The sequence below is a fragment of the Bactrocera dorsalis genome, chromosome 3 (assembly GCF_023373825.1).
Source record: "Bactrocera dorsalis isolate Fly_Bdor chromosome 3, ASM2337382v1, whole genome shotgun sequence".
Taxonomy (NCBI): domain Eukaryota; kingdom Metazoa; phylum Arthropoda; class Insecta; order Diptera; family Tephritidae; genus Bactrocera; species Bactrocera dorsalis.
Window position 1 is genome coordinate 72,901,208 of NC_064305.1, and position 26,987 is coordinate 72,928,194.

The window sequence follows — 26,987 nt, forward strand, 5'->3', positions numbered from 1 at the left end:
TATAACAATATGTTTAAAGAAAATATTATTTCGATAAATCAAGCAACACTTACTTCATTTCACCGATTTGATCGCGTCGCAAATCGGTCTCGGCTTTAGTTTTACTCTTGTCATTAATCGTTTCGCCAAAGTCAAAGACAATGCTATTCTCGCCCGATGGATGTGACCAAGCGTGCAGCAGTTTGGTTAACGGTTTCACAACCACATTATCTTTAACATCTTTCTCTTGATACACAATTGGTAAGTTGGTGTGATTAATGATTAAGCCGGGCGCATCACCAGGATTAAACTCATTAAATATGATATAAACACCACCTTCAGTGGCCTGCACATCAACATTAATGCCACCGTACTGAAAGATATTGACAAATAATAACGGTTTTTATTAATGTGAAATTTGTTTCGGTATCGCCAGAGTTACCTTGTTGCCGGGCAGTTTAAGCAACGTACACTGCGCCTCTGAGTACTTGAAAGCCGGTGTACACTGGCCGAGTACGCGTGCGATAAGCATTAAATCGGAATCGTCTTTGGGCCAAAGCGGTGTGCAAGAGTTGGGTAACACCTGCAAGGGAGGAGAGCAAAGAAAATTATGCACAATTAACATAACAATTAATTTGAATGGACACTTACAGTTATCCATGGATCACCCGGTCTACTTTGCTCTTGTAGATCTATTTCGAAGTAGCACTTATTACTTGCAATATAAAATGGTATGAATGTGATCATTTTCGTGAGCGAATTATAGGTTAAATGATTGTGTACGCCAATCTGAAAGGGAAAAAAAACATTTTGACACCGTTAATTAATTTTAGTATGGGCGCGCACTCACTTGATATGGCGTGTCTTTGGATTTGCAAGTGACAGCACCCATAGAACCGGCAACGTCCAGCGGTATTTTATTACTCCATTCACCGTTATCGACACGTATTGTGGCAGCTTTTTTGTCAAAGAAGAATTTCTCACGGAAAGAGAACAAGATCGGACCATTATACTCCGGTGGATGATAGAGTACATCAACAGTTTCCGCATCAGTTTTATAGCTAAGCATCAAGCCGGTTTTGTTGATCATCCAGAATGGGCTGTATAGTGATATCTGTAAGGCGCCACGACGATCTTCGAAACTGAATTATATTAAATATATGTATGTTGAGTTTAATAACAAACTGATAAAGAATAGATGTTACCGAACGCATAAATCCATATCCATTTTCGCCTCAGAGTCGTAGGAACTAAAGCGCCAGGTAGCCATATCATTGTGATCTTCAGATATTTCGGTGGTGCAAGACCAATCCTTTTCCAAGTATTGGATTAGCTGTAGAAAACACATATTTAATTAAATAAAATCATACAAAAGACAATATAACTCGACAAAAACCCACCCGCACAACAAGGAAACTGCGATTTTCACGCGATTTGCCACTTAATTTCACCGTTGGCAAATGCAGCACGTCACCCGGTGCCACCTCTTTCTCACCATAATCCAACATATCTTCCTTGACCGCACTCGTTGCACTCTTTTCAACATTCTCACTTTCAGCACTGCGTACGCTGCAACCGGCTACCGAGACACTAATACTAATAGGCAATGCATTGCAGAGATATACCGGTGGGCGCAAATGCAGCGTATAATAGGCGCTTAGTATGGTATATTTGTCACTGTGCTCGTGGAAGATCTCGGTTTTAACACGTTTCACATTAATATAGAATGTCTCGAAGGTGTCCAAAGGATCACATTGTAATTGTCTTGAATAGTCAAGATCAGTGGGACAATCATTCCATTTAATGCCTTGCACAGACATGTTGTAGCCCTTAAGAAGAAAAAATATTACATTATATGGAAGACTACAGAAGTCGAAAGTGAGCTTACCTCCAAACTGAAATGCAATTCCTTAATATCTGCGTAAATAGCGTGCAGCGGCACATGGAAGACTTGTCCGGGCGACACCTTACCTACCAAAATTTTTTCTCTACCCGCACCTTGTTTATAACGATGTATAAGCAGAGTGGTGGTGAAGTGATTGTGTACCTAAGAGACAATAAAAAGTTCATCATATAATTATGTGGACTGAAGCAGTCGCATTTATACATACTTTCACCACGCCGTGTATATTGATTTTTGTGGTGCCATACTCGGAGCGCACCTCCGACACTATACCCCAGGGATCTTGATTCGAGCCGCGATATAGGGGGAAATATCGTTGATCCGATTTGGATACGGGTAGCACAACCTCTTTATCGATGCCACCCACCTGCAGATATAGTAATTCACACAAATAATTACTTCAATTCCTTATATACCACTTCACTGCTTTCAATTTACCTGCACATATAAGTTATATTCCTCGTCTTCTTCGTTGGTGATCGTAGACAAATCTTTGGTTTGCAAATAGGCGCGTCCGCCAGGCGAAATCGTACAATCCTTTACTTGATCTGGTGTAAAGTTTGCATCCGCATCCTCAGCAGCGAATACTAAGGAACTATTCAAGTTTGTGCCCACCGTTGCTTTAGGCGAGTGACATTCGTGCAGCGTAAATATGCCACGTCTAAAGTTTATGGAAATATCGAAGCCAGTATCGTTCTCCACGACGTAAGGTGCTACCACTTCGGGTTTGGTAAGACCCTCAATTTGTATGGCCTGTGAGAAGGCCTCACCCAGCACACTTAAAAGATCTAAGCATGACTTGGTAACTGTAAATTGCAGATCCTCATCTGAATGTATGGCGATTTGTGTTACTTTGCCCAACTCCTCTTCTTCATCTTGCTCCTCTTCGTTATCGTTTTCGTTCTTCTGATTTATTATATCCACTTTGTAGGTTAGTTCCCAAGGCAGATACTCTTGTTCACCGTTGCGATTGATGTGTTCATTCATTTCAATTATGGGCTCCCACACGGCTAAGGACTCATTGTAATAGTTGGTGCTCAATGTAAGTGAGCCGCGTATTTTTAGATCATCACTCCAATCACTTATAATCGCATTCAAGCGCGTATCAACCGTTATCAGCGGCTTCGTATAGTAACCGATACCCGTTTCGATGACAATTGTGATATTAGGAACTTCAACGACACATCTTTCAGTTTTACGCCTTTGCGTTTCCGTTGTTATATGACTTTCAATGTACTCCAACGCCTCAACAGCACGGTCTAAGGAACGAAAATAAATAATAATACAATATTACAAACTTCGTACAAACTTAGAACAACAAGTTCAGATTATAAATATAGTGAACCTACCAGCTCTCAGGAACCAATAGCGTTTCTCTTGTAGTCGTTCTTCTAACCACAGTTGTTTGTAATTAGCCTCCAGCCTCTGATTCGTCTCCTTCTGTGCATTTTCGGCGCTTATACTGCGCATAGCTTTATTCAACAGTTCGATGGTGGCTGGCGAGACATTCAACATAATCTCACTTAGCTTCAAGCTAACATGTAAGCCCTCCTCTTCCGGCGTAGAGCCGTGCAAACTTATCATACATGGGTGCAATATGTAATGCCGCGTCGCTTCACGGCGCTCGGGCATAAATGAACACATATACATTTTCAACGAATCGATTTGTCCATTGATATTCTGCCTTTCGCCAATGGCGCGATAATTGAGCTGCGCCTGCACATTGAATATAATAGCATTGGAATTCATATCGTCCAGATTTTCGACCAAGATTATATCCGGTTCTTCGATATGTAGGACTAAATTCATTTTTTTATTATTAGCAGCGGCACTTTGGGCGGAGGTCGCACTCGACGTGGCTTTTAGCGTGGACGTTGAGGCTGTAAATTAGAAGAAATGTATATGTAATTGCTTCGGCTTGGAAACTGTGCTTTTTATGTGGGTTTTACCTATATTTGTTACAACAGGAGTAGTTGGGGATTTTAGTTCTGGTTTTTTAAGCGTATTTGGCGCTTCGGTATCTTCGGGTAATTTAAAGAAATCGGCTAATTTCAAAAGGTAGTCAACGCACAAAATCAAATCAAAACTGCTGACGCGCACCTCGGCTGTTGAAAAAAGAGAAAAGAGAAATTTATTACATTTTCAGTAGTTATTTTGTTAAAAAGTAAAGATTTGTCAATAATAACCGCAATTTTTATAGCAATAATTCACATTATACACGACATATATATATTTTTTTTTCTTACCAAAAATATCATCCTCCTTTATGCTGGCCGTTAAGTCCAGCATATAATTCAGCTCCGTCTTGCAAGCATCTATCATATCGGCTGTTGGTTCGGTTTGCTTATGCAATTGACTTTCGTTCCAATCTTTGCGACACAGATATTTCTTAATAGGACTTTGATTTGATTTCCGTGTGTCATCGATTTGTATATTGCATAGCACAATGGAGGTATTAAGCGTGCCATTCACTAATTTGTTGCCCTTCAGTGAGAGAAAATATAAGCCGAAACGTGCTAAGCCTTCTTCGTTGTCTGCGTACAGAAAAAAAGTTCGAAAATTATATATATTAAGTATTATATATTATTTAAGTTAGCACACTTACTCAAAAGCAAATTGATGACCACACCGTCAAACAGAAAACTGAATTTCATTTGCACATGCACCGTGCTCTTTTGTGGCGTATTACTGGCACTTACGATAGCTGACACTTTACGTTTAGCTGTGTTGCTGCCAGTTGCTGATTCCACATCCCCTTTAGAGTCCTGTGCACGTAAATCCGGCGATTTTGGTGTTTGCGGACGTTCGAGTTCCTCGACGGGTGGAAATTCGTCTGCGCCTTCACTCAAATTACGATTCAATATTGCCATTATAACAGCGTAATCTTCCATGAATAGATTAAACTGTATTTTTATGCAAAACAAAATATATATTTTAATTATTGCATATAATTTTTATTTAATAAAACAATAAATAAAAGTTAATTTCTGCGGCACCGAAGCTTTAATACTCCTCACAGCGGTATTTCTTAAAGTATAAAAAGATATAAAAAGATATTTCCGTTCCCAACCGGAACGGATCCGGATTTTTTATCCGGTCAAGGACAGTCAACTCGGCAGAACAATGCAAGGACTTCATTTGGATCGTTCAGTTTGTGATCCTCCCCGAACAATATGTTCGGAATTTGTAGCGTTGCTATATACTACAATAGTCTGAGATAAGAGGTTCCAGGAAGTGAGTAGCTTCTTGGGGAGAATTTCAGATCGATACCTCAAAAATTAAAGCGTATGTACAGACAGACGGACATAGCTAGATCGACTCAGCTAGTTGCTGTTGTCGTAACGGGTACCTAATCCCCATTAGGATAGTAAGGATTAGATAAGTTGTCGCCTACGTCATCCAACGGTAGGCCCCGAAAACGTGCTGTTTCGACGGTGTCGGACCAAAGGTAGAAGGGTGTCAGATGAGTAGGGTTAGCAGGGCAGGCAAAGATGTGACCTGTGTCATGCGGGGACTCATTGCACGTTGGACACACATTAAATATGTCAGCGTCTATTCTGGATAAGTAGAAGTTTAACCTGCTACAGTATCCAAAACGAATCTGCCCAAGAGTCACCCTCATTTCACGTTTCTGACTCAGTTCGTCATGTTGACAATTTATATTAATGTTTTATACGGTCTTCGACGTTTTCAACTGGGTATTAAAAACTTCGTGGTAAACATAAAATACACCGTTCAGGGAATAAATATTACCTCAATGGATTTCAAATGTCCAGATATGTCCATTTCCGGCACCTCTTTGTACCAAGTGCTGGATAAGTTGCGTTTAACGATTAAAGCACAACTAACTGGATCCAAAATATTCAAATGCGACTTGATGCCGTAAGCCATATCGACAGCTATAATAAGAAACAGTTATTTTTGTGTACCATACATTTATGCATACAAAACTTACTATCGACTGACGATCTGCGGCCCTGATCTAATAGAATGGCAGCCTTTGCTAAACGCATATTTTTTAGCTCCAATTTAATTTCATCGAGCACAGCACGTCGACTGTCGCTTGGTACATCAACTTCAGTTGTTATATTATTTAATGAGAGAAAGCCAAGATCAAGCACGATGGCATTAAAACTTTGCGAATCCATCGGTACAATGATAACGGGTGCTTTAACTTTGATATCGAGCTTCATGCGCGATGCAGTTTCATAAGCCACCATGGCGTTTTGTTTAGCGGCATCCGCAGCGGCAGCACTGGCTTGAGCAAGCGCCGCTTGCGCAGCTTGGAAATTATTAAGGAAGCTCTGAAGGAAAATAAAAAGAAATGATTATGTATATACAACGACAAATAAAGCGGTAAACAGCACATACCAAAACGCCGGTGACAAACCAGTTGAGGAACACAATCTTCATGCCGCCAATTGATACGGTTATGCGCATATCATCCGAATTGTAGTTGGAGGTTTCGTCTAAATTAAACTTTATGACCTGGCACTCGAGCGCATTATCGCCGACAATGGAAAGAATCTGAAGCAAATTTAAATTTATGAAAAATTTAATCTTTACTTTTGCACTAATAAAAAAAAAAAACTTACACCACTATGCTTCGTCAAAGGATTCAAATCTGTGACTACGATATCCTTCAAGCGCAGGTTCAACTCCGTGTACGACGACTTCAAAATTACGTTCGCATCAAAATGTTGCACTTGCATTGAAGCCAAAGGCCGTTTGTGACATGTCAGCAGCAACGAAACTTGTTCCAATTTCGCCTTTATGTGAACTTGTATGCTGTCTACCACTTTTCCTTGACGTGGCCGGTTTTTAGCAGGCGCCAAAGCAGTTAGCACATCGTCCTCTTCACCCTCCTCAGCAATAACAGCCAGTTTACTAAGGATTCCGGTATCACCAGCATTGCCCACACGATCTTTGGGTGTGTTATCGGCAAATGTTGACGTCTTGAGTACAGTATCCAATTTACGTTGTATGGAATCGGCTAGTTCTAGTAATTGCAATAATACTTCTTGATGTAGAGTTATATTCAAAGTTGAAAAGTTAATATTAATCAATTGCTCTGTAGCATTATATTTGGTGAAGAATTCGGGCGATGTGCGTTGTGCCATTACATATGACACGGTTAACAAATATTGGAGTTCTTTAGAAAATCTCGGCGTATCGATAATATTCAACTGATATTGTGCACTTTCGGCAGTACCATGACGTTTTAAGTTGACAGCGCCCAAACTGAAAGATTGAAGAGAGAGTAGAGACAATTTATTGCATATTTTCTGCATTGCTTTTTTGAGCGCCTTTAATTAAAATCTACTTTTTAAAACAGCCACTACTTACTTAGCTTCCACCACCATTTCATAGGTGCGTTGGTACATTTTCACGCCCAGTTCAAGCACATGGAACGACAGTATGGTTTCAACAGCACAAGTGGTTGAGGTGCAACTCTCAATTTTATCCAGCACAATGTCATTCGGCATTTCTTCCACAGGTGTACCGAAAGCATTCGAATCTTGCGGTGATTCCGCCGTTGAGTCTATCGGCGATTCGGTCGTCTCAGTTTTACCCTCTCTTAAATGCGGCTCTTTAATGGGCACAGATTTATTGAGAGCAACGGTAAATTCTTTTAATGTAAATATCAATTCTAAATTCGTATATTGTACAATCTCCGCGGAAAGATCGACTTTCTCTGCCTTCTTCTTCGCCTTCTTCTCTTGTGTCAAGAAACTTGCCAATGATAATTTCGAGGAGGCTGTGCTTATAGCTCTCGTAATGGATGATGGTTGTGCTGTTTCACCCTCCGGCAATGGTATGCTTGTGGCAACGCGTAAAGCATCGAACATGCGATCTTCGGTTATATTCAATGCAATCGAAGGTAACTCAATTTCGATTTTCATCTTCGGCAAACGGGGATCATCGTCGACGGCGCATAAACACACATTGCATAGCACGGATGTTGGACGTAGTATATGCATATCAGATTGTACAGCTGAGGCTAGCGTATTCTCCCAATCTTCACCGGGTCTAGCCACAACCATCTGTAAGTGAAAGCTGTAAGTAATAGGCCGAACAAATAAAATTTAATGGATAAAACCAACCTGTATATCGGCAATGCTGACTTGTATTTGATCGTAGGCACGTTCCAATACGCTAGATATCGAGACTTTGGTGTCTTCCAGCATATCGATCAGATCGGTCGACGAAACATTGTGCGGTTTCGACGAAACGATGAACTTACCCAATGTTATAACAATTAGTGAATTATCATTACAATTCGGATTGTATTTGCCATTGCTCGGTACAATGATAATGTTGGGCATAAATTGTATATCGATCTCCAGCACAGATTTCGAGTCGATCATGTATTGCAGGCCAGTGGCTGAGCGCTCTTTGAAGTTGGCCATGCGTTCAGTGGCGGCAAACTCCAATTCGGATAAATTCGCTTTGGGAGGTGTAAATACCTTTGCTAATCGTATAATCGTGTCAGCATCATAGACGACCTGCAATGGGCGCGCCGACACTCGTATACGTTGATCGCACTTCTTGTCGAGCGGATTGGTCTCGAAGAATACGTCAATTAGATTTAATTCATCGGTTGTTTTCGATTCGATCAACACAGGTGCCACGTTATCTTGGTGCAAGCCTAACAGCTTGATTTCATGCATGCCCACAGTAACGCTAAAAAATTAAGAATATTAAAAATATAATAGCATATATTTATAACCTGAAGAGGGTATATGAAGTTTGGAACCTTCTGTATTTGTGAAGGTTATTATAGCTTTTTTCTTCTTAGCAAATAATTTATGCTAAAAAAAAGTATAAATTAACTTACCTTAAAGCATTGCCACCGGGACGTTGTGTTAAATTGCAAGTTGTCATCGAGAAATTCAAAAGCATAAGCGTTTTAAGTTGCTCCAAAGTGAAGCTTTCTCTACCAACCACTTCGCTATCATCATAGAGCCCCACTTCCAGTGCTAACAATTTAAATTGCATTTTTATTGCCTCATATTGCACTGGCATATCGGGCGGCGGCGTGCCCTCTTGATAGCCGATAGCATCGTACAGCTTCGACTTTTCGTCTGGTGTCATAGCAGCTTCCAGTTTTTTAACTGAAATGTAATAAATACAAATATTTTATTTATAAAAAGATAAATTCATAAATAGCCGGCACTATACCAATATCGTTGGATTCGCCATCTTCCGTTTTTTGACCGCCACCAAACCAGCCGCCAAACCAACCGCTCTTTTGCGATTGTCGCGTTTCTTCATCTTTGCGGATTTTATCCACTTCAATTTGTACACGCTTACGTATCAAGACCAAATTGAAAAGATCTAACTTCTGTTCGAGTAAGGTGCAGGTTTCAGTGAGACTGGCGGGTGGCTTTTTAGACAGTTCCTTTTCTTTGAAACTCTGTGGAGAAAAAGCGGAAAGATTTAGGCACATCTTATAGCATATTTCTCGCCAACAATCGTAGCAATAACTAATTTTACCTCCGCATATGTATTGCACAACTGTCGGTGCTCTTTAATGTGCTCCCAAGTCCACTCCCTATTGCGCTTCTTGATGTCTTCCTCTAAAATGCTATTTATGGCGAACTTCCACCACTCGCGGTAGTGTTTCTTATAAGCTGCAAAATAAATTCAAACGCTTATATTTTATAAAAAATTTCTAAACATTTCCAAAAATCTCACTTACGCGTATTGAACGGTCGATATTTCCTATAGCGCACACCCAATTGCATACGATTCATGGATTCACCCAATTTTATAGCTTCCTGAAATTGTGTGCTCGTTAAGCCGACGCGCAGCTTTTGCATTTCTAAGGCCAAATCGATCTTTGGTATCACGAATGCTGGCGTATCGTATTCGGGATTCATGTTTAACTGTAATTTTCCCATTACCGAAATCGGGCCGACCACTGTCGAAAAGGCAAAGTTATTAAAAAAAAAACATATTTTAAAGTATTAAATGTGCTTTAATCCGCACCGTAATTGTAATCGTTTGGCGCCGAATCTTTTTGTGCGATATTTTTGCGAAATACTTCAGCCAACTCCTCTTTGGATAGCGCCGAGTACATATTTGTTCTGCAGTTCATGTATGCAGACAAAGAGTCGAGATTGGCGATTTTGAAGACACGACTCACTTGCTGCGTTAGGTAGCATTTTTCCCAGTTCTCATCTGTGGTGTAGAGCTCTAGATCATGGAGAGTCACACCGAGCGCAAAGTTCTCACCCGTCGTTGATGCGTCTTCGTAACGTATATGTATATTCGATATCTTCACTTGTAGGTTGTTGACAATTTGTGCCGTTAACTTCTCGGAGAAAGTGGCATCCGGTTTGGCTTCATCTGCAAGAAAATAATTGTTGTTTTAAAACTACATTTTTTATTTGAGAACATAATTTACATACTTTTCATCAATTCCTTTTTGTGTGCCTCCTCCAACGCTTTGAGCGCCGCTTGCTTGACTTGCAATTCATATTTTTCCTCTTTCTCAGCATCGTATTGTACAGTCTGTTTGGGTGCCACAAGCATATATAGATCTTCGATCTGTGCAATCACCGGTTGGCTGTAGAGATTCTTCCATGGTATTTTTAAGACCAGCTTACCTGCGTGCATAAGTTAATTATAGGGTAATTAAAAGACAATAAAATTCATTTCGTTTAATATTACCGTCACTGTTAAGTGCTCTGGCTATTTTTAATCAATTAATCGTTTTATAGAGGGTTAATTTGATTTCTAAAAACTTATTTTCATACGAAAAAAAATAAGTTTAATTTATTACCCTCCTTATTGATAAATAGATAAATATAAATAGAAATTTTCACACACAAGTTAAGCTGATAATTGCGCATAAATATCAAAACAAATAATTACACTATGCTACAAAAGCTAAAAAATGAAAGTGATTTTTTGTCTTGCGGCTAAACCAAATCAAATTGTAGAGATATTTTTTTAGTTTTCGACTTCGGCAAGAACTTTGTTTTTCTCTGATTGCCATTCACTTGGGAGTAGCCAGAAACGATTCTTTTACATCTGCCTCAAGCAGCTCATGACTTCCAGTCTTAGACCAAGTATCCCATGGGAAGTCAAAGAAAATCCGTTTGACGGCGAGCTAAAGTGAGAGGGTTGTGCGCTGGGTCTTGGAATCACCACGCAAAAAACGCCCCAAACGAAAACAAAACAACAGCCTCGGAAGATAATTAAAACGAAGAAGCAGAGGAAGAGGAAGACCTCCACTCCGTTGTATTAAACTGAATTAGGGATAAAACTTAACTTCAACTATTTGAAAAATATTAACCATCGGCACACAATAGTCATTTTGACCTCTAATTTGAAAGCGTTCACATGCTAAATCATGTATTTTTTAAGTAGTAAAAACTTTTTGTTTTAAAAAATTATTAAAAAAGAACATTTCAGAATGTGTACAACAAAAAATTTGCAAAATTTTTATTAAAAATACAATTTTTCCCTACAAATTTTAATCCTATTCCGCCAAATCACATATTTCCGGTTATAAGTATATTTTACTTACCCAGAAAACCATAGACGAGCTGCACTGGCAGATCGACCTCATCGAGGGCATTTTCTTTAACTTTTAGATTATGTAGAACTACATCGCCTGCAAAAAAAGAAACAAAATTTATTTAGTTATGGTAAAAGTAATAGATAATCTAAAAATAACAAGTAAAGAAGGGCTAAGTTCGGGTGCAACCGAACATATTATACTCTTGCAACTTGCAACAATCAAAGCCAGGGAAATACTTTAAAGTGTGCCAATCACTTAGAGTAAAGACAGTCGAATGTTCGAAAATCCTAGTATTAGTTATATGTAGACTAGCTCAAGTTTTCGCCTAATTTTATCTATTTTAGGCACAAAGATACACTGTTAAGGAAAAACACGTTCCGTAATTTTCATTGAGATAACTCACATATTTGCCAAAATATGCAGTATAAAGTTATCTGGAAGTTCGAAAATCTTTATATAAGGTATATGAGTGCTAATGAAAGTATTAAGGGGTTAGATGAGTTTACGGATTTCAAAAAATCTATAATTTTTTATTTTCATATTAAATTCTACAACACCACTAGAAAAATGTCTTTAATTTTCAAGTAGTTTCGAAGATAGAGCCTTGTGCGCTCGTGTCTAGCTAGACGCCGTCTTTAAAAGCGTTTTTTTCGAAACTGTGTGTTTTGAAGTCGATTGGCAAGATTTTTCGAGAACTACTCAACCGATCTTCGTAAAATTTTACACAGGTCTTTGAGATACAATTCGTAAAGATTTGGACAAAGGTTTTTTGAAAAAAATCGCGAAATTTTCACTGTAATTTTCGTTTTTTTTTTTGTAAAAATATCTGCCAAAAATCCAATTTTCAGTTTTTTTTCAACCAAGTTCTAAGTTAAGGTTTTAACTGATCCTGTAAGGTAATGGCGTTGCAACGGCCGAATTAAAAATATGTTTTTCTAAAAATTTCAGAATTTCTTTATTAATAATCTATGTTTATAACAATAAAAAATTGGAATAAAATATTTTATATTCTATATGAGAACAATATTTTGAAAAAATGCTGTTTTTTATCTGAAGAAACCCATGTAACCCCTTAACCTAGTTCAACCCATTGTTAAGACACATACATACCTACTACTATCAGGAAAAATTTCGCTCTGAATTTCAATTATACAAGTATATCTCACACATTGACCAATATTCTCGCTAAAACGACGACCACAGGTGCCAGGGTCAAAATATTCGGTGCCTAGAGGCATGAACAGTAATTGTTGGATTTGGACAATTTTTGGATATAACATACTCTAAAGAAATTATTTGTTGTATCACGTTTTATTAATTGCTTCTTGATTTATAAACTCGAAAGAAAGGAATCAGATGGAATTTAAAATTATGTTATATGGCAAGTGGCTGTAGTCCGATTTCGCACACTCTAACAGAAAAATGTCAGGGAAACATCATATACCAAATTTGGCACAAATCGGTTCGCCGGGTCTCGAGACATGTGTTTACATCTCAAAATTGGACCATGCCCATGGACCAATTTTGAACGCGCCTCCATCAAATCTCACGTTAAATTTATGTGAAAAATAAAATGATTTAAGCATGTTTTAAATTTAAAATAAAGTGAGAGTGTTTACAAAAGAAAGATAACCTTGGAAAATAACGGACAGCCTAATGTACTTACTATATTTCGTAGTTAGTGTGATAACCGTAATAAAAATGTACCAATCAATTTCCTACATAGTATACAGACATACAACTTTCATGGGAAGGTAATTAGCAATAAATATATTTACACTTGTATTTGCATTGAATTCATATTATGTATTATGTGGCTTAATGCTCAATCGGTTAATAATTATTTTAAATGTACAGCAAAAGTATCTGCTATCATAATGTAATGAGTGATTTCTGGTATGAAAAGCTATCAACTTTGATTATTTTTAAAAAGTCCAAATATTACTTTGGCCTCAAATGACTAATACTTTTACATACATTTACATGTTTTTGGTTACAATTTACCTAATTACTCTGTAAAAAATGTGCCGTAATAATGAAATATCTCCGGGGGTTTATTCTTAATTAATTTGTGACGGGGCAATTGTCCGTTAATATTCAAATGTCACGCAATACATTTAATTGTATGACAAATATACCTAAATATTTGGAAGTGAATTTATAATGAGAATCACACACCTGCATAATTGACACGTACAAGGAGGCAAGGTGACCATAAAAAATACGAGGGAATTGCGGTTAATTATTTTTATAAAAAACACGAAAGAAATAAAAAAAAAAGGATGCCATATTTTTATCCGCTCTTTTCACATTTCTCTTCAGTAAGATTTACCATTTCATCAGAGATATGGAAAGATATACGATCCAACAACGAGTCGAAATTATTAAAATTTACTACCGAAATTCGGAATCAGTGGACGCAACGTCAAGAGCGATACGTCCAATGGATGGTCGTCATAATCGTCCTGGCAGACGAACAATTGAGCGTTTAGTGGAAAAATTTGAATCCACAGAACTTGTCGTTCTCAAGCGTTGAGCATCTCTGTGACGTTGTTGTGGCGAATTTTGCGAAAAGATCTTGGCCTGTATCCTTACAAGATCAAATTGACGCAGGAACTGAAGTGGCTTGGGCTGAGCAACAAGTTGAAATTATCCGGAAAATAATCTTGAGCGATGACGCTCTTGACTGGCTGAATGGGTTCGTCAGTAAGCAAAATATGCGTTATTGGTTAGGCAGCAAACCACACGTACTCCATGAAGCGCCCTTGAATCCCGAATCGTTAGACTATTTCCTGTGGGGCTACGTTAAGTGGTCCATGCTAATAAGCCAGATTAATTGATGAACTTCGTACGAATATCGAACGGCAGTATCAGCCGATTTATGCTTGAAAACCGGCGAAAATTGGGACTGAACTTCTGCAAGCATGCAGAAGAAGTGCAAGAGAAATCGAGTTCCATACATAATGACATTGAATGTACTTTCACAGAAATAAAGGTAGAAATCCACTAACAAAGAAATCACTAAAACCTGGTCACCTTTAAATCACTGAATGAATCATATGTATATATTATATGTATATAATAATTCTGTGCTTAGAATTTTTAGTAATTATGCAAATTTTAATAGAAAAAGCTGGAGAGCGTTAAAACGTCATTTAAAGCGGCTAATTTGTGCTAATGAAGATGTCAACGCACCTTCATTTATTTTAAAACGACCTTAGACAAGTCACAAATACTATAGAGCATGTGTTAACAATAGTATGAGTCTTATTATTATAAACTACTTACATATATACATTATACATATAAAACAAATCTTCGCATATGTGAAATTATATTTATATGAAACAAGCCAATGCCGGCGAAGGTGTTGATAACGAAACTGTGTCCTAAGGTGCGGTTCAGTGGCATTGTAAACAAACAGTCGATGATGATGTGAGTGAGAAAATCTGTTTACACCTTTGCATACATATATACATGCATACATACATACATACATACATTTGTATATACTTAGATTCGTATTATTTATTGCCTAGAAGTGAGCAATGAGCAGTGAGTGTTTACACAAAGCAAATGATACGAGGCTAAAGCCACGACTACTGCGACTTCTTTCTTGTCTTAAGTGGAAAATAATAACGAAATTATTTTTCTATTAATAAAAATGCTTTAATTGTTTAAACTGTGTTGTAAAAAACGTCGGCATTCAAGGGTCGGTGAAATTTGGCAAGCAATTTTCGACAAATACGTCAAAATAGTCAGACGTTTGGAATTTTAATTAGTGTAAAGACAGTTTGCTGGAATTCAATAATATGATTGCTCAATATGTACACTGTGGAACAAAATTATATGTACATAAGGAGCCCTCACACATTTTATGATGATAATTATATCAGTTTCGAATTAAATAGCTTTAACTGCAGCAAACGTAACTCGATAAAATACTTGAATATTGAAATATTGACTCAAATGAACCCATTTTTGATATAAGAATTTATTATTATCGAAGAAATATTTTTCCGTATTTCAATAACATCTCTCACAGATTTAACGATATTTTCGGTAAAAAGTAAACCATACGCACTGGGGTCCACTTATTCGATATGTGGGTATTTGAACAATTATGTACCGATTTTGATAAATTAATCTTAAAGACACTTTTCGCGTAAATTTGCATGCCGATATATTCATTGGTGCTTGATTTGTGTACTCATACTATTTCGAAGAGTGCCCATGGCATTATATATACCTCTTTTAGAAATTTTTAACAGAACCGCTATATGGGGAGGGCACGAGGTTATCTTTCGCATTCATCCATTTTTACATTGTTGTTGTGTAACGGGTACCTATTCCCCGTTAGAATGGCAAAGATTAGTTAGGTTTTACATTACCGGAATTGATCCAGATTTTACCCGGCCAAAGGCTATATAAACGGAAATCTAACCCCGTTTAGATCGGTAAATTTTAGTATTTTTGCATTGTCGGTAGGGGTGCTTAAAGGGTTTCTTTTGGCTATTGTATCCTAAATGGTTTAGGAGATATGTATGTACATTAAAACTTTTAGAAGATGGGACCAAGCGTCTCCCTGTGCCAAATTACGGTTTTATATCCTAATTTAGCACTTAATTATGCTTTTGTGGGCGGGGCATGGCCCTTCTACAAACTTGTTTTCTCTTTTTTGCCAAAGAACACGAAACAAACTTAGTAGTTTCATTACAATATCTCAATTTTTACTCAAGTTACACCTTGCACATATAGACGGACAGACGGAAGAACAGACAGACATTCTCGTTTAACTCGTTTCGTAATTCTAATCATTTATATATAATTATAACACCATATCCTTCCATATATACATATGTATCTAGATTTGTTTTAGGTGATAAAAAATCCGTCAGGTAAAAGAAACTATTATACTCTGTAGCAACATGTTGCAATAGTATAAAAAATATTGAAAGTATGTTTCGGTCTTAAATTGAAGAAAAATGTCCGGTCTGAGTAAATACTTTATAAAAATTTAATTATATACATACATAAAGCTTAATACATAATATAATAAACATACTATTTATGCATCAATTTTTCCCGGGAAACATTTTGAAATTAGGTTAACTTCCTATAGTGGTGTAAACCATAAAAATCGACTATTTGCGGAATTTAAATAAATTTTGATTAAAAATATATTTATATTTTTTTTTAAATATATTTATGTAAAAAACTTAAATGCGAGTATGCGATACTCATGCAGAATAAAAAGTTTAATCAAAAATTCAATTAATTAAAATTCTTGAAATTAATACTTTGCTGCTAAATATGAATTCCTCAACCAAATATAGATGCTCAATAAATTTCTAGCGGAATGTATTCACAATGCTGTCATAGGTTAATTGGCGGCACGGCATGGTTCATGCCATAGTTCTCAAATTTATGAGGAGTGTCTGTTCGAGAAATTCAATTAATATGAAAGGTTGACAAACTGACACAAATTGACAAATTTTAATTGATGTAGTTTTAAGTTGAGAAATTTTTCTTACGTTTTGGGGGTGTAATATTTAAATATTTTACTTTTTGTAGAAACTATACATTTGTATATTATTTTTTCTGTACTATAAGATATTTTTTCTCGTTTATTTTTACATAGCAATATATGGTATATTGATAAAGATCTCTTAGGAAAAGATTTGAAGAGCCATAGTGAGGGCTCCTTTCTATATGAGAAATTACAGTCCTCCAGCGGGATGTAAAGTTGTTTACTGTTAAGGAAACCATCTAAGAATTTAACAGACGTTACCTCTTCCGTTTGGAGCAACTGCTGGAGACAATAGTTTACAACGTAGAAAATTGCAAAGATACCACTCGAAAGACCTTATTTAATTTTTCTTGTTTTTAAATTTATTTAATTTCATACTTCATAAAAAAAATTTTGAAACAGAAAAATAAATATTTTTGTACAGTAATAATATATGGTATATTGATAAATATCTATTAGAAAGAGATTTGAAGAACCAGATCAAGAACTCTTGACAGCATTTCTCAAAATTATTTGGAATATATTTTCAGCCTCTAAAATTCCAAACACAACATTTAGCTTATAGTCTGTAAGCATGAACTCAAACAGGTACTCTTTTTCTCAGACGGTAAACAACCTCTTATCTCAGACATACATACATACATATGTATGTATGGTACATGTGATATATAGATATACATACTCGTATATCCATCACATGTACATATAGAAAGTATTCTAGTAGTATTTTTTAACGGATAAGAATTTTCTTGAGAGATAATAAACACGATTAAAATAGAATTACTTCTACATATATAAATATAATAATATTATATATAAATGGCATAACTACTATTACTTATATAGAGATATACATACATATGTATACAGCCAAATCAAAATTATTTCAATTTTTTTCTCTTTATATAGATTTCATGAACTCGAAAAAGTCTGGTGAGTCGTATATTCCCAGAAAATTACACTTTTCTGACATATCTACATATATGCCATAATCACATACTCATATACATATGGACATATATTGTACATAATATTTTATATAATAACAAAATGATAACGGAGCAGAACAGTTTCGCTACACCGGAAATATGACCGTGATTTCGTGCGGTGAAAGTGAATTTGTCGGTAAACCTGCCGGTTACAGAACGCCGCGGAGCAAAGTAAATCAAAACATAAATACATACATGAATATATACATATATATATATATGTACTAATTAAATACTTCGTGTGCTTAGAACTCATTTAAATAAATACCAATTTATTAATTTGCTCAATAAATATACTACAATTACAGTATATTTTTATAGTTGTATAATTATTCACACATACATATGTATGTATATTAAAGTTACATAAATACTTTTTACAATTTTACGATTTATATACTGTGTACATATGTACATATACTCGTATATTTGCTTGCACACATAATTTCTTTAATATTAGATGCCTATAAATTATCATAGTCATTGAATTTTAGGCCTTGTAAAAACACCGGTTGTCGTATACTATATACATTCACACAATCTTTAAAATGTATGCTGATAAACTAGCGGCGGATCATTTTCTACAAGAAACTATAAAAAAAACTGGTTACAAAAGTCTTTGGAGGTCAAATTGCTTTCCAGCTGCGACAAGAACAACGCACAAATACAAACTTACATAAATTAGAGTGTCTTAGACAGCCTAAAAGTGTGTATTTGTTACAATACACAACAAATGTGGAACGTGTAAATGCGTAAACTCAGCTCAAAACAAGCAAATCAAGAATAAAAGCTCAGCTTTGTTCTATAAAGTCAGATACATACACATATGTACATATGTATATTTAATTAAAGTTAATGGAAAGAGTCATTATTTAGGGAAAAAAAAGTCGAGAAGTTTAGGCATACTAATTTTAAGAACATATGTACATGAATACATTCATACATTTAGAGGAGCTAAAAACACATGACGTCATACCACACGATTTTTGCTGAATTTGTGTATGTATATACCCAGCCAACCACGGCTACCCGCTTGTGACAAATATTTCAATACAACTACACATTTTTTCTCTATGCACTAACGCACATTTTCGGGTTATTTTTTTATTGTATGATCACATGTATACGTACGTGAGTGGGTTAAATATTCGGTCGGCCTAAGACACACTCTATATGTTTATCCCCTCGTTTACCACCATGTTACCCACTGATTATCTGGTTTTTTACCCGCTGATGGTTTGCAGGGTATGTATCATACTATAAAGATTTATAATTTTTTTGTGTTGAGTACATTTCGTTTTGATGCCAAGTGGTGAAACAAATGGCCATTGAAATATTATCAAATAACTGAAATGCTTTTAATATTACAAATGAACATACATACCAATGTATATACAGGAGAAAATAAATCAACAAGTGGCTGTTTAGTGAAAAATGGAGAATTTCCATAAAAATGCTTTCAAAAGCGGTCAAATCGACATTCCCCTTTACCGTTCCTACGACAGTCGGTTCTAAATAACCGGAACGGACCCGGATTTTTATCAAACTAAGGACTGTCAACTGGGCACCATTCCACGAATTTACTTCAGGTATATTTTATACCGTTACAACACATTTCACTTTAACGGTATTCAATTCTTGGAGTAACCACAACCGAATTTATGTGCAATGCATTCTTTACTCTCAGATTATTTGTTTATACATATGTATGTAGATACACAGATAGATAAATAGGTAGTATTACGAGGTAATGCACCGCGACCATACTAAATTTGAACTAAAACAAGAAAAAAGGTTAACTTCGATTGCACCGAAGCTATAACTTGATAATAAAGCATACCAAATTTCATGAAAATACCTCGTCAAATAAAAAGTTTTCCATACAATAAGTTGATGTTGATAGTTCAGTTTGTGATCCGATTCGATGCAATTTTTGAAGGGTATCCGACGTTTCCTTCTGGTTGTAATAAACTTCGTCCTGAAATTATACAACTTTCCCTATCCTATTCAGCACTAATCGCAAGATTAATTCTTGTTCAATGGTCACACCAGTGTCTAAAAGACAATATTCAGGTTTTAAATTGCAAAACTGAGTATGCTGCATTATTATTATTGCTTTGCAATTAAACAAATACATAATACTTCGAATACAGGCTTATATTTTTTTTTATATTCTCAATGTAATACTTATGTACATATGTACCTTTGCAGATGGACTACTTGTGGTTTTAAAACGCATGATGTAAAAACGCAACAGCGCCAAAGAAGCCCCATGTTGCGTAGTAATCGAAACGATGTCGTCAGGGACAACTAGTTAATGCAGCTAATGAAAAAAAGCTGAATGAAGTGGTTATCACAAATCCATATCAATACACATGAACATTTCATACATATGTAAAGCGTAACCAATTCGAATTATTTAAATATTTAAATAAATAAGTAAATATACGCCAATAGCCAAAGGGCCTGAAGATTTGATTTGTATTTATAACAGTCTAAGGGGAGCAATGACGAAAACCAAAAAATAACAAATTTTGCGGTGCTATAAATTTAAAGTCAAATTTTAACAAACTTTTGGTTTTTATTGTATTGTATATAAAAATGCCGCACAATTAATGACATCACTTCGGAGTTAAGTGGTTAAAAAAGGTGGAATAGCAAGATGAATGAGAAAATAAACAAAAACGGAAAAGTTCAATGTCAATGTTAAATTATGTTTAATGGATGTGAGCAAATGTTTATATGTACGGACGTATGTATGTACATAAATACATACATATGTATGTATACAGCCAACAATTTATGCAAACTTAATTTTTTAGGTAATTTAGAATTGCAAAGTTAATTAAATTCTAAAAAAATTACTCAAATTTACATTTTTATTTATAACATAGATAAAATAAGTTGCAGCTATATATAGAATTATGTATATACTTACGTATACATGTACATATGTATATATATTTATTTATAAAGAAAGTTAAGTACAGCACGTCAAGCCGTTTTGGCACTGGTGGAATTATACTGAAGTCTATTTGAAATGTCGGTCAACTCAATGCCGGTACTCAGAGCAAGTATTATCAATAGCGAAGTTCATACATATATGTATAAGATTGAGACACATTATCAGTTTACTTTATACAAGCAATTCGAAAGTGCTGTGAGCCAACTCTGCGATTCGTCATAGCAATATGTCTCGATTGATGCAAAACAACGAAATAAGTAGATGCAAACGAAATATAGTAAATTATTCGCAGATTGATTTACTTTATTATTTTTTAATTGTGAAATATTATTATGAACCACGTTATACGAAATTGTTTGCAACTAGTTTCTAACATATGTTTGTTATTTTAAGCTCTCCTTTTACGAGTAAGTAATTTTAGAAAACGTGAGAAATTTCGATTTTATAATATATTGAATAATAGTATAAAGGTATAAAAACACTTTATGTAAACAACAAGTATACACATACAGATGTACATGGATGGTTTTATATTAAAAGAATACGGCGATGGAGCATGACTGATTCACCAACCGCATGCAACAGTTGAATGTTGCGAAGGCAATTACACAAACATCAGATCTTCCCTTAGTAAATGGCAGCAGCAGCTCCCACCCACCCAACAAACATGGTGGTTTGTACTAACACGAATTGTGCGTTAATATGTAAATACTAGAAGCATACAAACAGATAAGTGCCATAGAAAACAACAATAAGAAAACGTGTGGAAAAAAGTATAATTCAAATAATTTAGGTCAACAACATACAAGCACGAAGAGGCAGCGAATCAGACTGTCAGTGATGATAGGCTTTATAATATAAATTTTTTGTTTGGTTCTATACGAAAATACATATATTTCTTGCCGCTACATTATAAATGAAACACACAACGCGTTATACGCATAGCTTTTTTTGAAGGATAAGGTCACTGAGGCAGTGCCGAAACGAAAGAGATGAATTAATCATTTGGGGACTAGTCGAAGTAAGGCAGATACAAAATGTGAAATTCGCGTGTTTAACTTTAATAAATGTGTTCGATACTGGCACCTTTATGGGAGTCTTATGATGTTATGCTAGATATATATTAAATGCATAGTTATTGTAATAAACTCACCGCCCCAAATTCCAATTTTCAGCTGTTTTTTATCCAAGTTTTCGACATAATCACCTAGTACCTTATTTAGTACATCGGTGACCACTGATTCGAAAACCATATTGTTGCGGCCTCAGGTTACACGGATGATCTGGTCGTCAAAAATGTATGTGGCAGGAGTAAAATTTTAACCAACAGCGCTATTGTTGGACATTAAACTTTTCAAACAATTTTCACAAATCTTTAATATCACTTTTTATTTATTACAAATTCGGTATGTTTAATTTTATATCCTTATTGATTTTGTCGCAATGATACTGCAACACAACCTAAACGTTGAAAAAAATGCACAAGTAATAATATTTTTAAGATTCTCATTAGCATTAATATATTCACATTGATTTGACTTATTGTTGTTTTCTGATACACAAAAATAAAATAAATATTATTATGACATCATCAAACGCGAATCGATGTCGATTGCAAATGGTTCAGCCAATAATATCACACGGAGCCATATATGACTATTTAATATATGCTCCATTAATTGTATTTGTAAACAAGTATTAAATTTTATCTGCGTTATTTGCAACAAAACTTTTTTTTTTCCATTTAACTTTTTCGTAGCACCGAGAAAATTGCGTTTGAAAGTACTAACCACATGAAGTTGGAAGAAAATTCCAATTGGACCAACTAACTTGTAAAGGCCAAAAGTTCGAAGCAAATACTAAAACGAAAACCCGAAAACAGCTGTTCATTATTGTGATTAGCCCTTTTACAGGGTTGCATCAGGAAACATCAAAATACATTTGACATTTTCAGGTTGTTTCATGATTTTGAACTTGTTGCAGGGTGCTGCCAAAAGTGATAGAATTAAAAACTGTACATTTTTTAAAAGACTGAGAATCGTGATTACCCGAAACACTAATACATTGATGGATTATGCTTGAAAACCAATCTATTCACAAAATAAAAAAACGCACATTTTAATAAATGAACGAATCCTAAATCTATGAAGTTTGGGCAATTAACAAGGTTCCAAAATTTTTCAATTTTCAACGTTTACAGAAATCTTTCTAACATATTATTTAACATCTGATTATTATACATATATGGAAATATAAACATTTTGATAAAATATACAAATGTTCATACAGCAAAAACTAATACTATTATTACAGGTGGATCCAGTTAACTAAATCATAAATCCTTGCACACTTTTCTTACAATTTTCATGGCCCCTACATTTGTTTCATATATTTCATGTCGTTCCACCATTGCTAACTTCACGTCTAACCATTTGCGGCAATATCGGAAATATTTCGCGTTGTTTAGTTATATTGTAAAGAAAATCGGACATTTATCTTTATAATAATATATTTCACATAAATATCAATTAAAAATGGCTGATGTGCTCGATATTGATAACGCCGAAGAGTTTGAAGTTGATGAGGATGGTGATCGTAAGTAAAAACATCTGACTAAAAGAGAATCGTACACGCTAATGAAATACTTCATACATATTTATTTTGCTATAGAGGGAATTGTACGTCTAAAGGAGAAAGTCAAGCACCGTAAGGGTCGTGGATTTGGCAGCGAAAGTAATTCCCGAGAGCCCATACAAAGTTATGAACGTGTACGTCACGAAGATGAGGATGAACTTGAGCCGGGCCCACAACGTTCCGTTGAAGGCTGGATATTGTTTGTTACATCAATACATGAGGAAGCTCAAGAAGATGATATTCAAGAGAAGTTTTGTGAATTTGGTGATATTAAGAATATTCACTTGAATTTGGATCGACGAACCGGTTTCTCCAAAGGTTATGCGCTAGTCGAATACGAGACCCATAAAAATGCGTTGGCGGCTAAAGAAGCTTTGCACGGTACCGAAATTATGGGTCAAGTTATACAGGTAGATTGGTGTTTTGTGAAGGGACCGAAGCGTATGAAGAAATCAGAGAAGCGAAGGAGATAAAAACTGAATAAATGCTGATATTTATTCGGTACTTTGCAGAAGTAGTATCGATTTTTTATAAAAGGATGAAGAAAAATTACTTTAAGGAAATTAAATATGAAATAAAAATGTAAAAAAAGATATTTAAACGAATTTCCATGTAATATCTATTTAAAAATCAAATAAATTAAACTCATTAAAATATCCAGATTGCTGCGTTTATATGCAAAGAAATAATAAAACCTTACAATTTTACTTATATTTAGTTTAATCCAACTGTATAAATTATATACACAAACAAAATATATACCGCGAAACCCCTTATTTCATTTTCTTTTGATGTAGTAAATGTTTTCTCATCGCCTTTTGCTTGTCGCGGAAGCTTTTCTTCACCTTCGATCGTGCCTTATGTCGCATCATCACAAAGTTCTTTCGTTTGCGATTTTCTCGGTTTGTTTTGGAACTATTCTCGTTCTTACGTCCGTCCTTCCAACCAAACTTTTCACGACCCTCACGCCCCGCCTTTACTGTTTCTAATCTGGATTCTTTGTCGTGTTTGCGCTTTTTGTAAATCATTTCAATGTTATTTAATTTTACAAATTCTGAGCGGTCTTTTTCTAGTGGTCTTTTACGAGCATTTGTAACCGTTTTTTTGAGCTGCGCGGCATTGATGCGCTTGAAATCTTCATCGGTGAAAATGCGAGTCATAGCTAATTCTTGAGCTGCCTCTTTAACGTCAAGAACTTGAACACCATCTTTTTCTTTACTTTTCTCACCATCCTTATTATTTGTTTTCTTTTTTAACGGTTCGCTAGCTAGTGACTTCTTTGAGTTTTCGTCTTCTTCACCCTCCTCATCTTCCTCATCCTCACTTTCATCATCTTCATCCTGCTCTTCACTTTCATCTTCATCCTCGTCTTCTTCAACTTCATCGCCACTCTCTTCTTCATCGTCATCTTCCCCATTTGCACCTTCATCTTCACTATGGGAAACATTTACCCATTCTCCGTCATTGGAGTCACTATCGCTGTCATCATCACTTCCCAAATCGATTTCTTTGGAGTTCTTAAGTAAAGCTTCTGCTCCAGGTATCGTTTCGTGCACTTCGACCTCACCATAAGCGCGAATTTTGCGCTCTGCTTGAGCTTCTGTCAAGCGACCACGATCTTTTTTGTGCAGCAATGCCGGCAACTGTTCCCGATATAGCATAATAAGTGAACGCGCAGCCATCATAACAGATTTCTCTTTGTACGTTTTGTACATAGCCAAATCACGCAATAGGTCTTCTCCCATAGCCAAGGGACAGCGCATGCATATTTCACGTGTTGCATTTAGACCAATGGCCATAACATCGCTAGAATTACGTTCTGTAATGAAATTATTAGCAATTGTTTTCAAAACTGGTTCAATAATATCGCCAGGGACCAACTCATGGGAGGCTTGTGCCGCGAACTGCATTATGCGTGTGACTTGTCGTTGATGTGGTTGCAGAAATCTGGTAATATATGGATAATAACCGAACAGGAATAGCTCATGTATACCGATCAGACGTGAGATAACATCCAAATGCATCAGTTTGACCTCGAAGCGCTCGTTTGTTGACTGCAGTTGTTTGAATAGACCCTCGGCCATGCCTTGGGGATTATGCACTAAGTGAATGCCAGAAAAATTGAAAGCCGGCGCATTCTTCTTTTTCTTCTGCGCTTTTACGGCCTGCTTTTTAATCTGTTCCAATTGCTTCTTCCGCTTCTTTGTCTTTTTATTAACACGATTTTGCATGATAGCACCTTTGAGGTCTACTTCGTTGTCACTGTCGGAATCATCGGAACCCTTTTCATCTTCATCATGTCCTAGAAAGAATTTTAAAGATGCTACGAGCACCTGTATATAAAAATATTACTAGTATTTCAACACCTCTTTATTTTTCTCGCTCAGCCATACCTTCATTATTTTTGAAAAGCAGCCTACTGTTGCTATAACATTAACGGTTTTTTCATCATTCCAAATATTCTTTTTATATAACTCAATCATAATATCTATTGACATCTTGGCAGCCTTTGGGTTAGCATCTTTCAGCATGGAGTACATGAAATTTTGCAGTGTCTGTTGGAAATAAAATATTTCAATTAACGTTTACAATTGCAAACTTAATATTACACTTACCGAGTTAAGTTTCATATCTTTGTGCTTGGCATTCATATTTTTTATATCATTTATGATGTGTGTTTGTAGGAAAGAACGCAAGTTCTTATCAGGACAGCTTAAAAGTTGAAAAAACAATTCCAACAAGTCAATAGCTGGTATCAAATTCTTATTACGCATCAATATCAAAGCCTTAACGAAGCAATTGCGCATAATAGGATCCAGTGTTGTAGCATGATTTTTCAACAGGTCCACTAGATGTTGTGGGAATTTTTCACATTCAGACGGATAACATTGCGCGACCTGCATAAGAAAACACTTGTTAACATATTAAATAAATACAATTTAAATGAGAATTAACCTGCGCTATAAACATCACCAGTTCATCTAAAGATTTGTTCTCCTCACTAGGATTGAGGGCAAACACTTCCAAACTACTAAGGAAATGCTGATACTGTTGATGGAAATCATCCTTGTATGAATCGGGATCACGTTTTATAAGATTTTGCAGCTGCGGCAAATTGTCGGGCAACTGATTGTTGTGACGAACCATCTTAGTTTTGATGAGAAAGCACAACACGGCCTTGTTTTACAGCTATTTTTTGGTAAATAACCAAAATAAAAATCGTCCAATTGCGTTTTTGTAGCCAAACACGTTGTTGGCTTCACGCAACTTCTTGAAAAAGAAACAATTCACAATATTTTAGTTTCTGACATTTGTTTTGTCTTCGTGCTTTTTATTTTGATTATGATTTTCAAAGTAACATTGTTTTTGTAAATTTCAGGGTTACCGAGTTTTTCAGAGCTATTTGTTATCAGTACCGCTCGTGGGTATATTATAAAATGTAATTAATACTTAAT

At 35.7% G+C, this 26,987-nt stretch overlaps 3 protein-coding genes across 5 annotated transcripts in view; 1 reads left to right on the plus strand and 2 right to left on the minus strand.

Moving 5' to 3' along the window:
* Positions 1–22,807, minus strand: part of LOC105233500 (intermembrane lipid transfer protein Vps13) — a 28,038-nt gene extending 5,231 nt beyond the window's left edge. The window contains exons 1-28 of one of the 3 annotated variants that reach the window (XM_049450684.1): positions 22,689–22,807; positions 22,052–22,359; positions 11,421–11,507; positions 10,297–10,494; positions 9,875–10,234; positions 9,585–9,806; positions 9,380–9,516; positions 9,065–9,299; positions 8,721–8,997; positions 7,987–8,566; positions 7,229–7,926; positions 6,478–7,123; positions 6,254–6,409; positions 5,838–6,186; positions 5,636–5,781; positions 4,488–4,785; positions 4,129–4,416; positions 3,832–3,987; positions 3,232–3,762; positions 2,321–3,141; positions 2,091–2,249; positions 1,868–2,026; positions 1,380–1,808; positions 1,185–1,312; positions 830–1,121; positions 631–768; positions 422–562; positions 54–352 (exon numbers count right to left, since the gene is read on the minus strand). In XM_049450684.1, the coding sequence (XP_049306641.1) occupies positions 54–352; positions 422–562; positions 631–768; positions 830–1,121; positions 1,185–1,312; positions 1,380–1,808; positions 1,868–2,026; positions 2,091–2,249; positions 2,321–3,141; positions 3,232–3,762; positions 3,832–3,987; positions 4,129–4,416; positions 4,488–4,785; positions 5,636–5,781; positions 5,838–6,186; positions 6,254–6,409; positions 6,478–7,123; positions 7,229–7,926; positions 7,987–8,566; positions 8,721–8,997; positions 9,065–9,299; positions 9,380–9,516; positions 9,585–9,806; positions 9,875–10,234; positions 10,297–10,494; positions 11,421–11,507; positions 22,052–22,151 (8,030 nt within the window). In that variant the 5' untranslated portion in view covers positions 22,152–22,359; positions 22,689–22,807. The other 2 variants (XM_029553488.2, XM_049450683.1) reach the window with 2 other exon arrangements.
* Positions 22,808–23,290: 483 nt separating this feature from the next.
* LOC105233501 (RNA-binding protein 8A) lies at positions 23,291–24,194 on the plus strand. Its single transcript, XM_011215604.4, has 2 exons — positions 23,291–23,493; positions 23,569–24,194. The coding sequence occupies exons 1-2, from the start codon at positions 23,433–23,435 to the stop codon at positions 24,003–24,005; spliced, it is 498 nt and encodes a 165-aa protein (XP_011213906.1). The 5' UTR covers positions 23,291–23,432; the 3' UTR covers positions 24,006–24,194.
* LOC105233502 (protein SDA1 homolog) lies at positions 24,189–26,816 on the minus strand. Its single transcript, XM_011215605.4, has 4 exons — positions 26,488–26,816; positions 26,148–26,429; positions 25,926–26,087; positions 24,189–25,865 (listed from the first exon to the last, which is right to left on the minus strand). The coding sequence occupies exons 1-4, from the start codon at positions 26,677–26,679 to the stop codon at positions 24,306–24,308; spliced, it is 2,196 nt and encodes a 731-aa protein (XP_011213907.2). The 5' UTR covers positions 26,680–26,816; the 3' UTR covers positions 24,189–24,305.
* Between the last annotated feature and the right edge of the window lie 171 nt (positions 26,817–26,987).

What these genes read in the sequence shown, in the direction of transcription:
- LOC105233502 (XM_011215605.4), bottom strand. Translation starts at nt 26,679, where the DNA reads ATGGTTCGTCACAACAATCAGTTGCCCGACAATTTGCCGCAGCTGCAA. An exon ending in TGGTGATGTTTATAGCGCAG is followed by an intron (nt 26,430 to 26,487) that starts GTTAATTCTCAT and finishes TTTCTTATGCAG; the next exon opens with GTCGCGCAATGTTATCCGTC. An exon ending in GCTTTTCAAAAATAATGAAG is followed by an intron (nt 25,866 to 25,925) that starts GTATGGCTGAGC and finishes TTTTATATACAG; the next exon opens with GTGCTCGTAGCATCTTTAAA.
- LOC105233501 (XM_011215604.4), top strand. Translation starts at nt 23,433, where the DNA reads ATGGCTGATGTGCTCGATATTGATAACGCCGAAGAGTTTGAAGTTGAT. An exon ending in AGTTGATGAGGATGGTGATC is followed by an intron (nt 23,494 to 23,568) that starts GTAAGTAAAAAC and finishes ATTTTGCTATAG; the next exon opens with AGGGAATTGTACGTCTAAAG.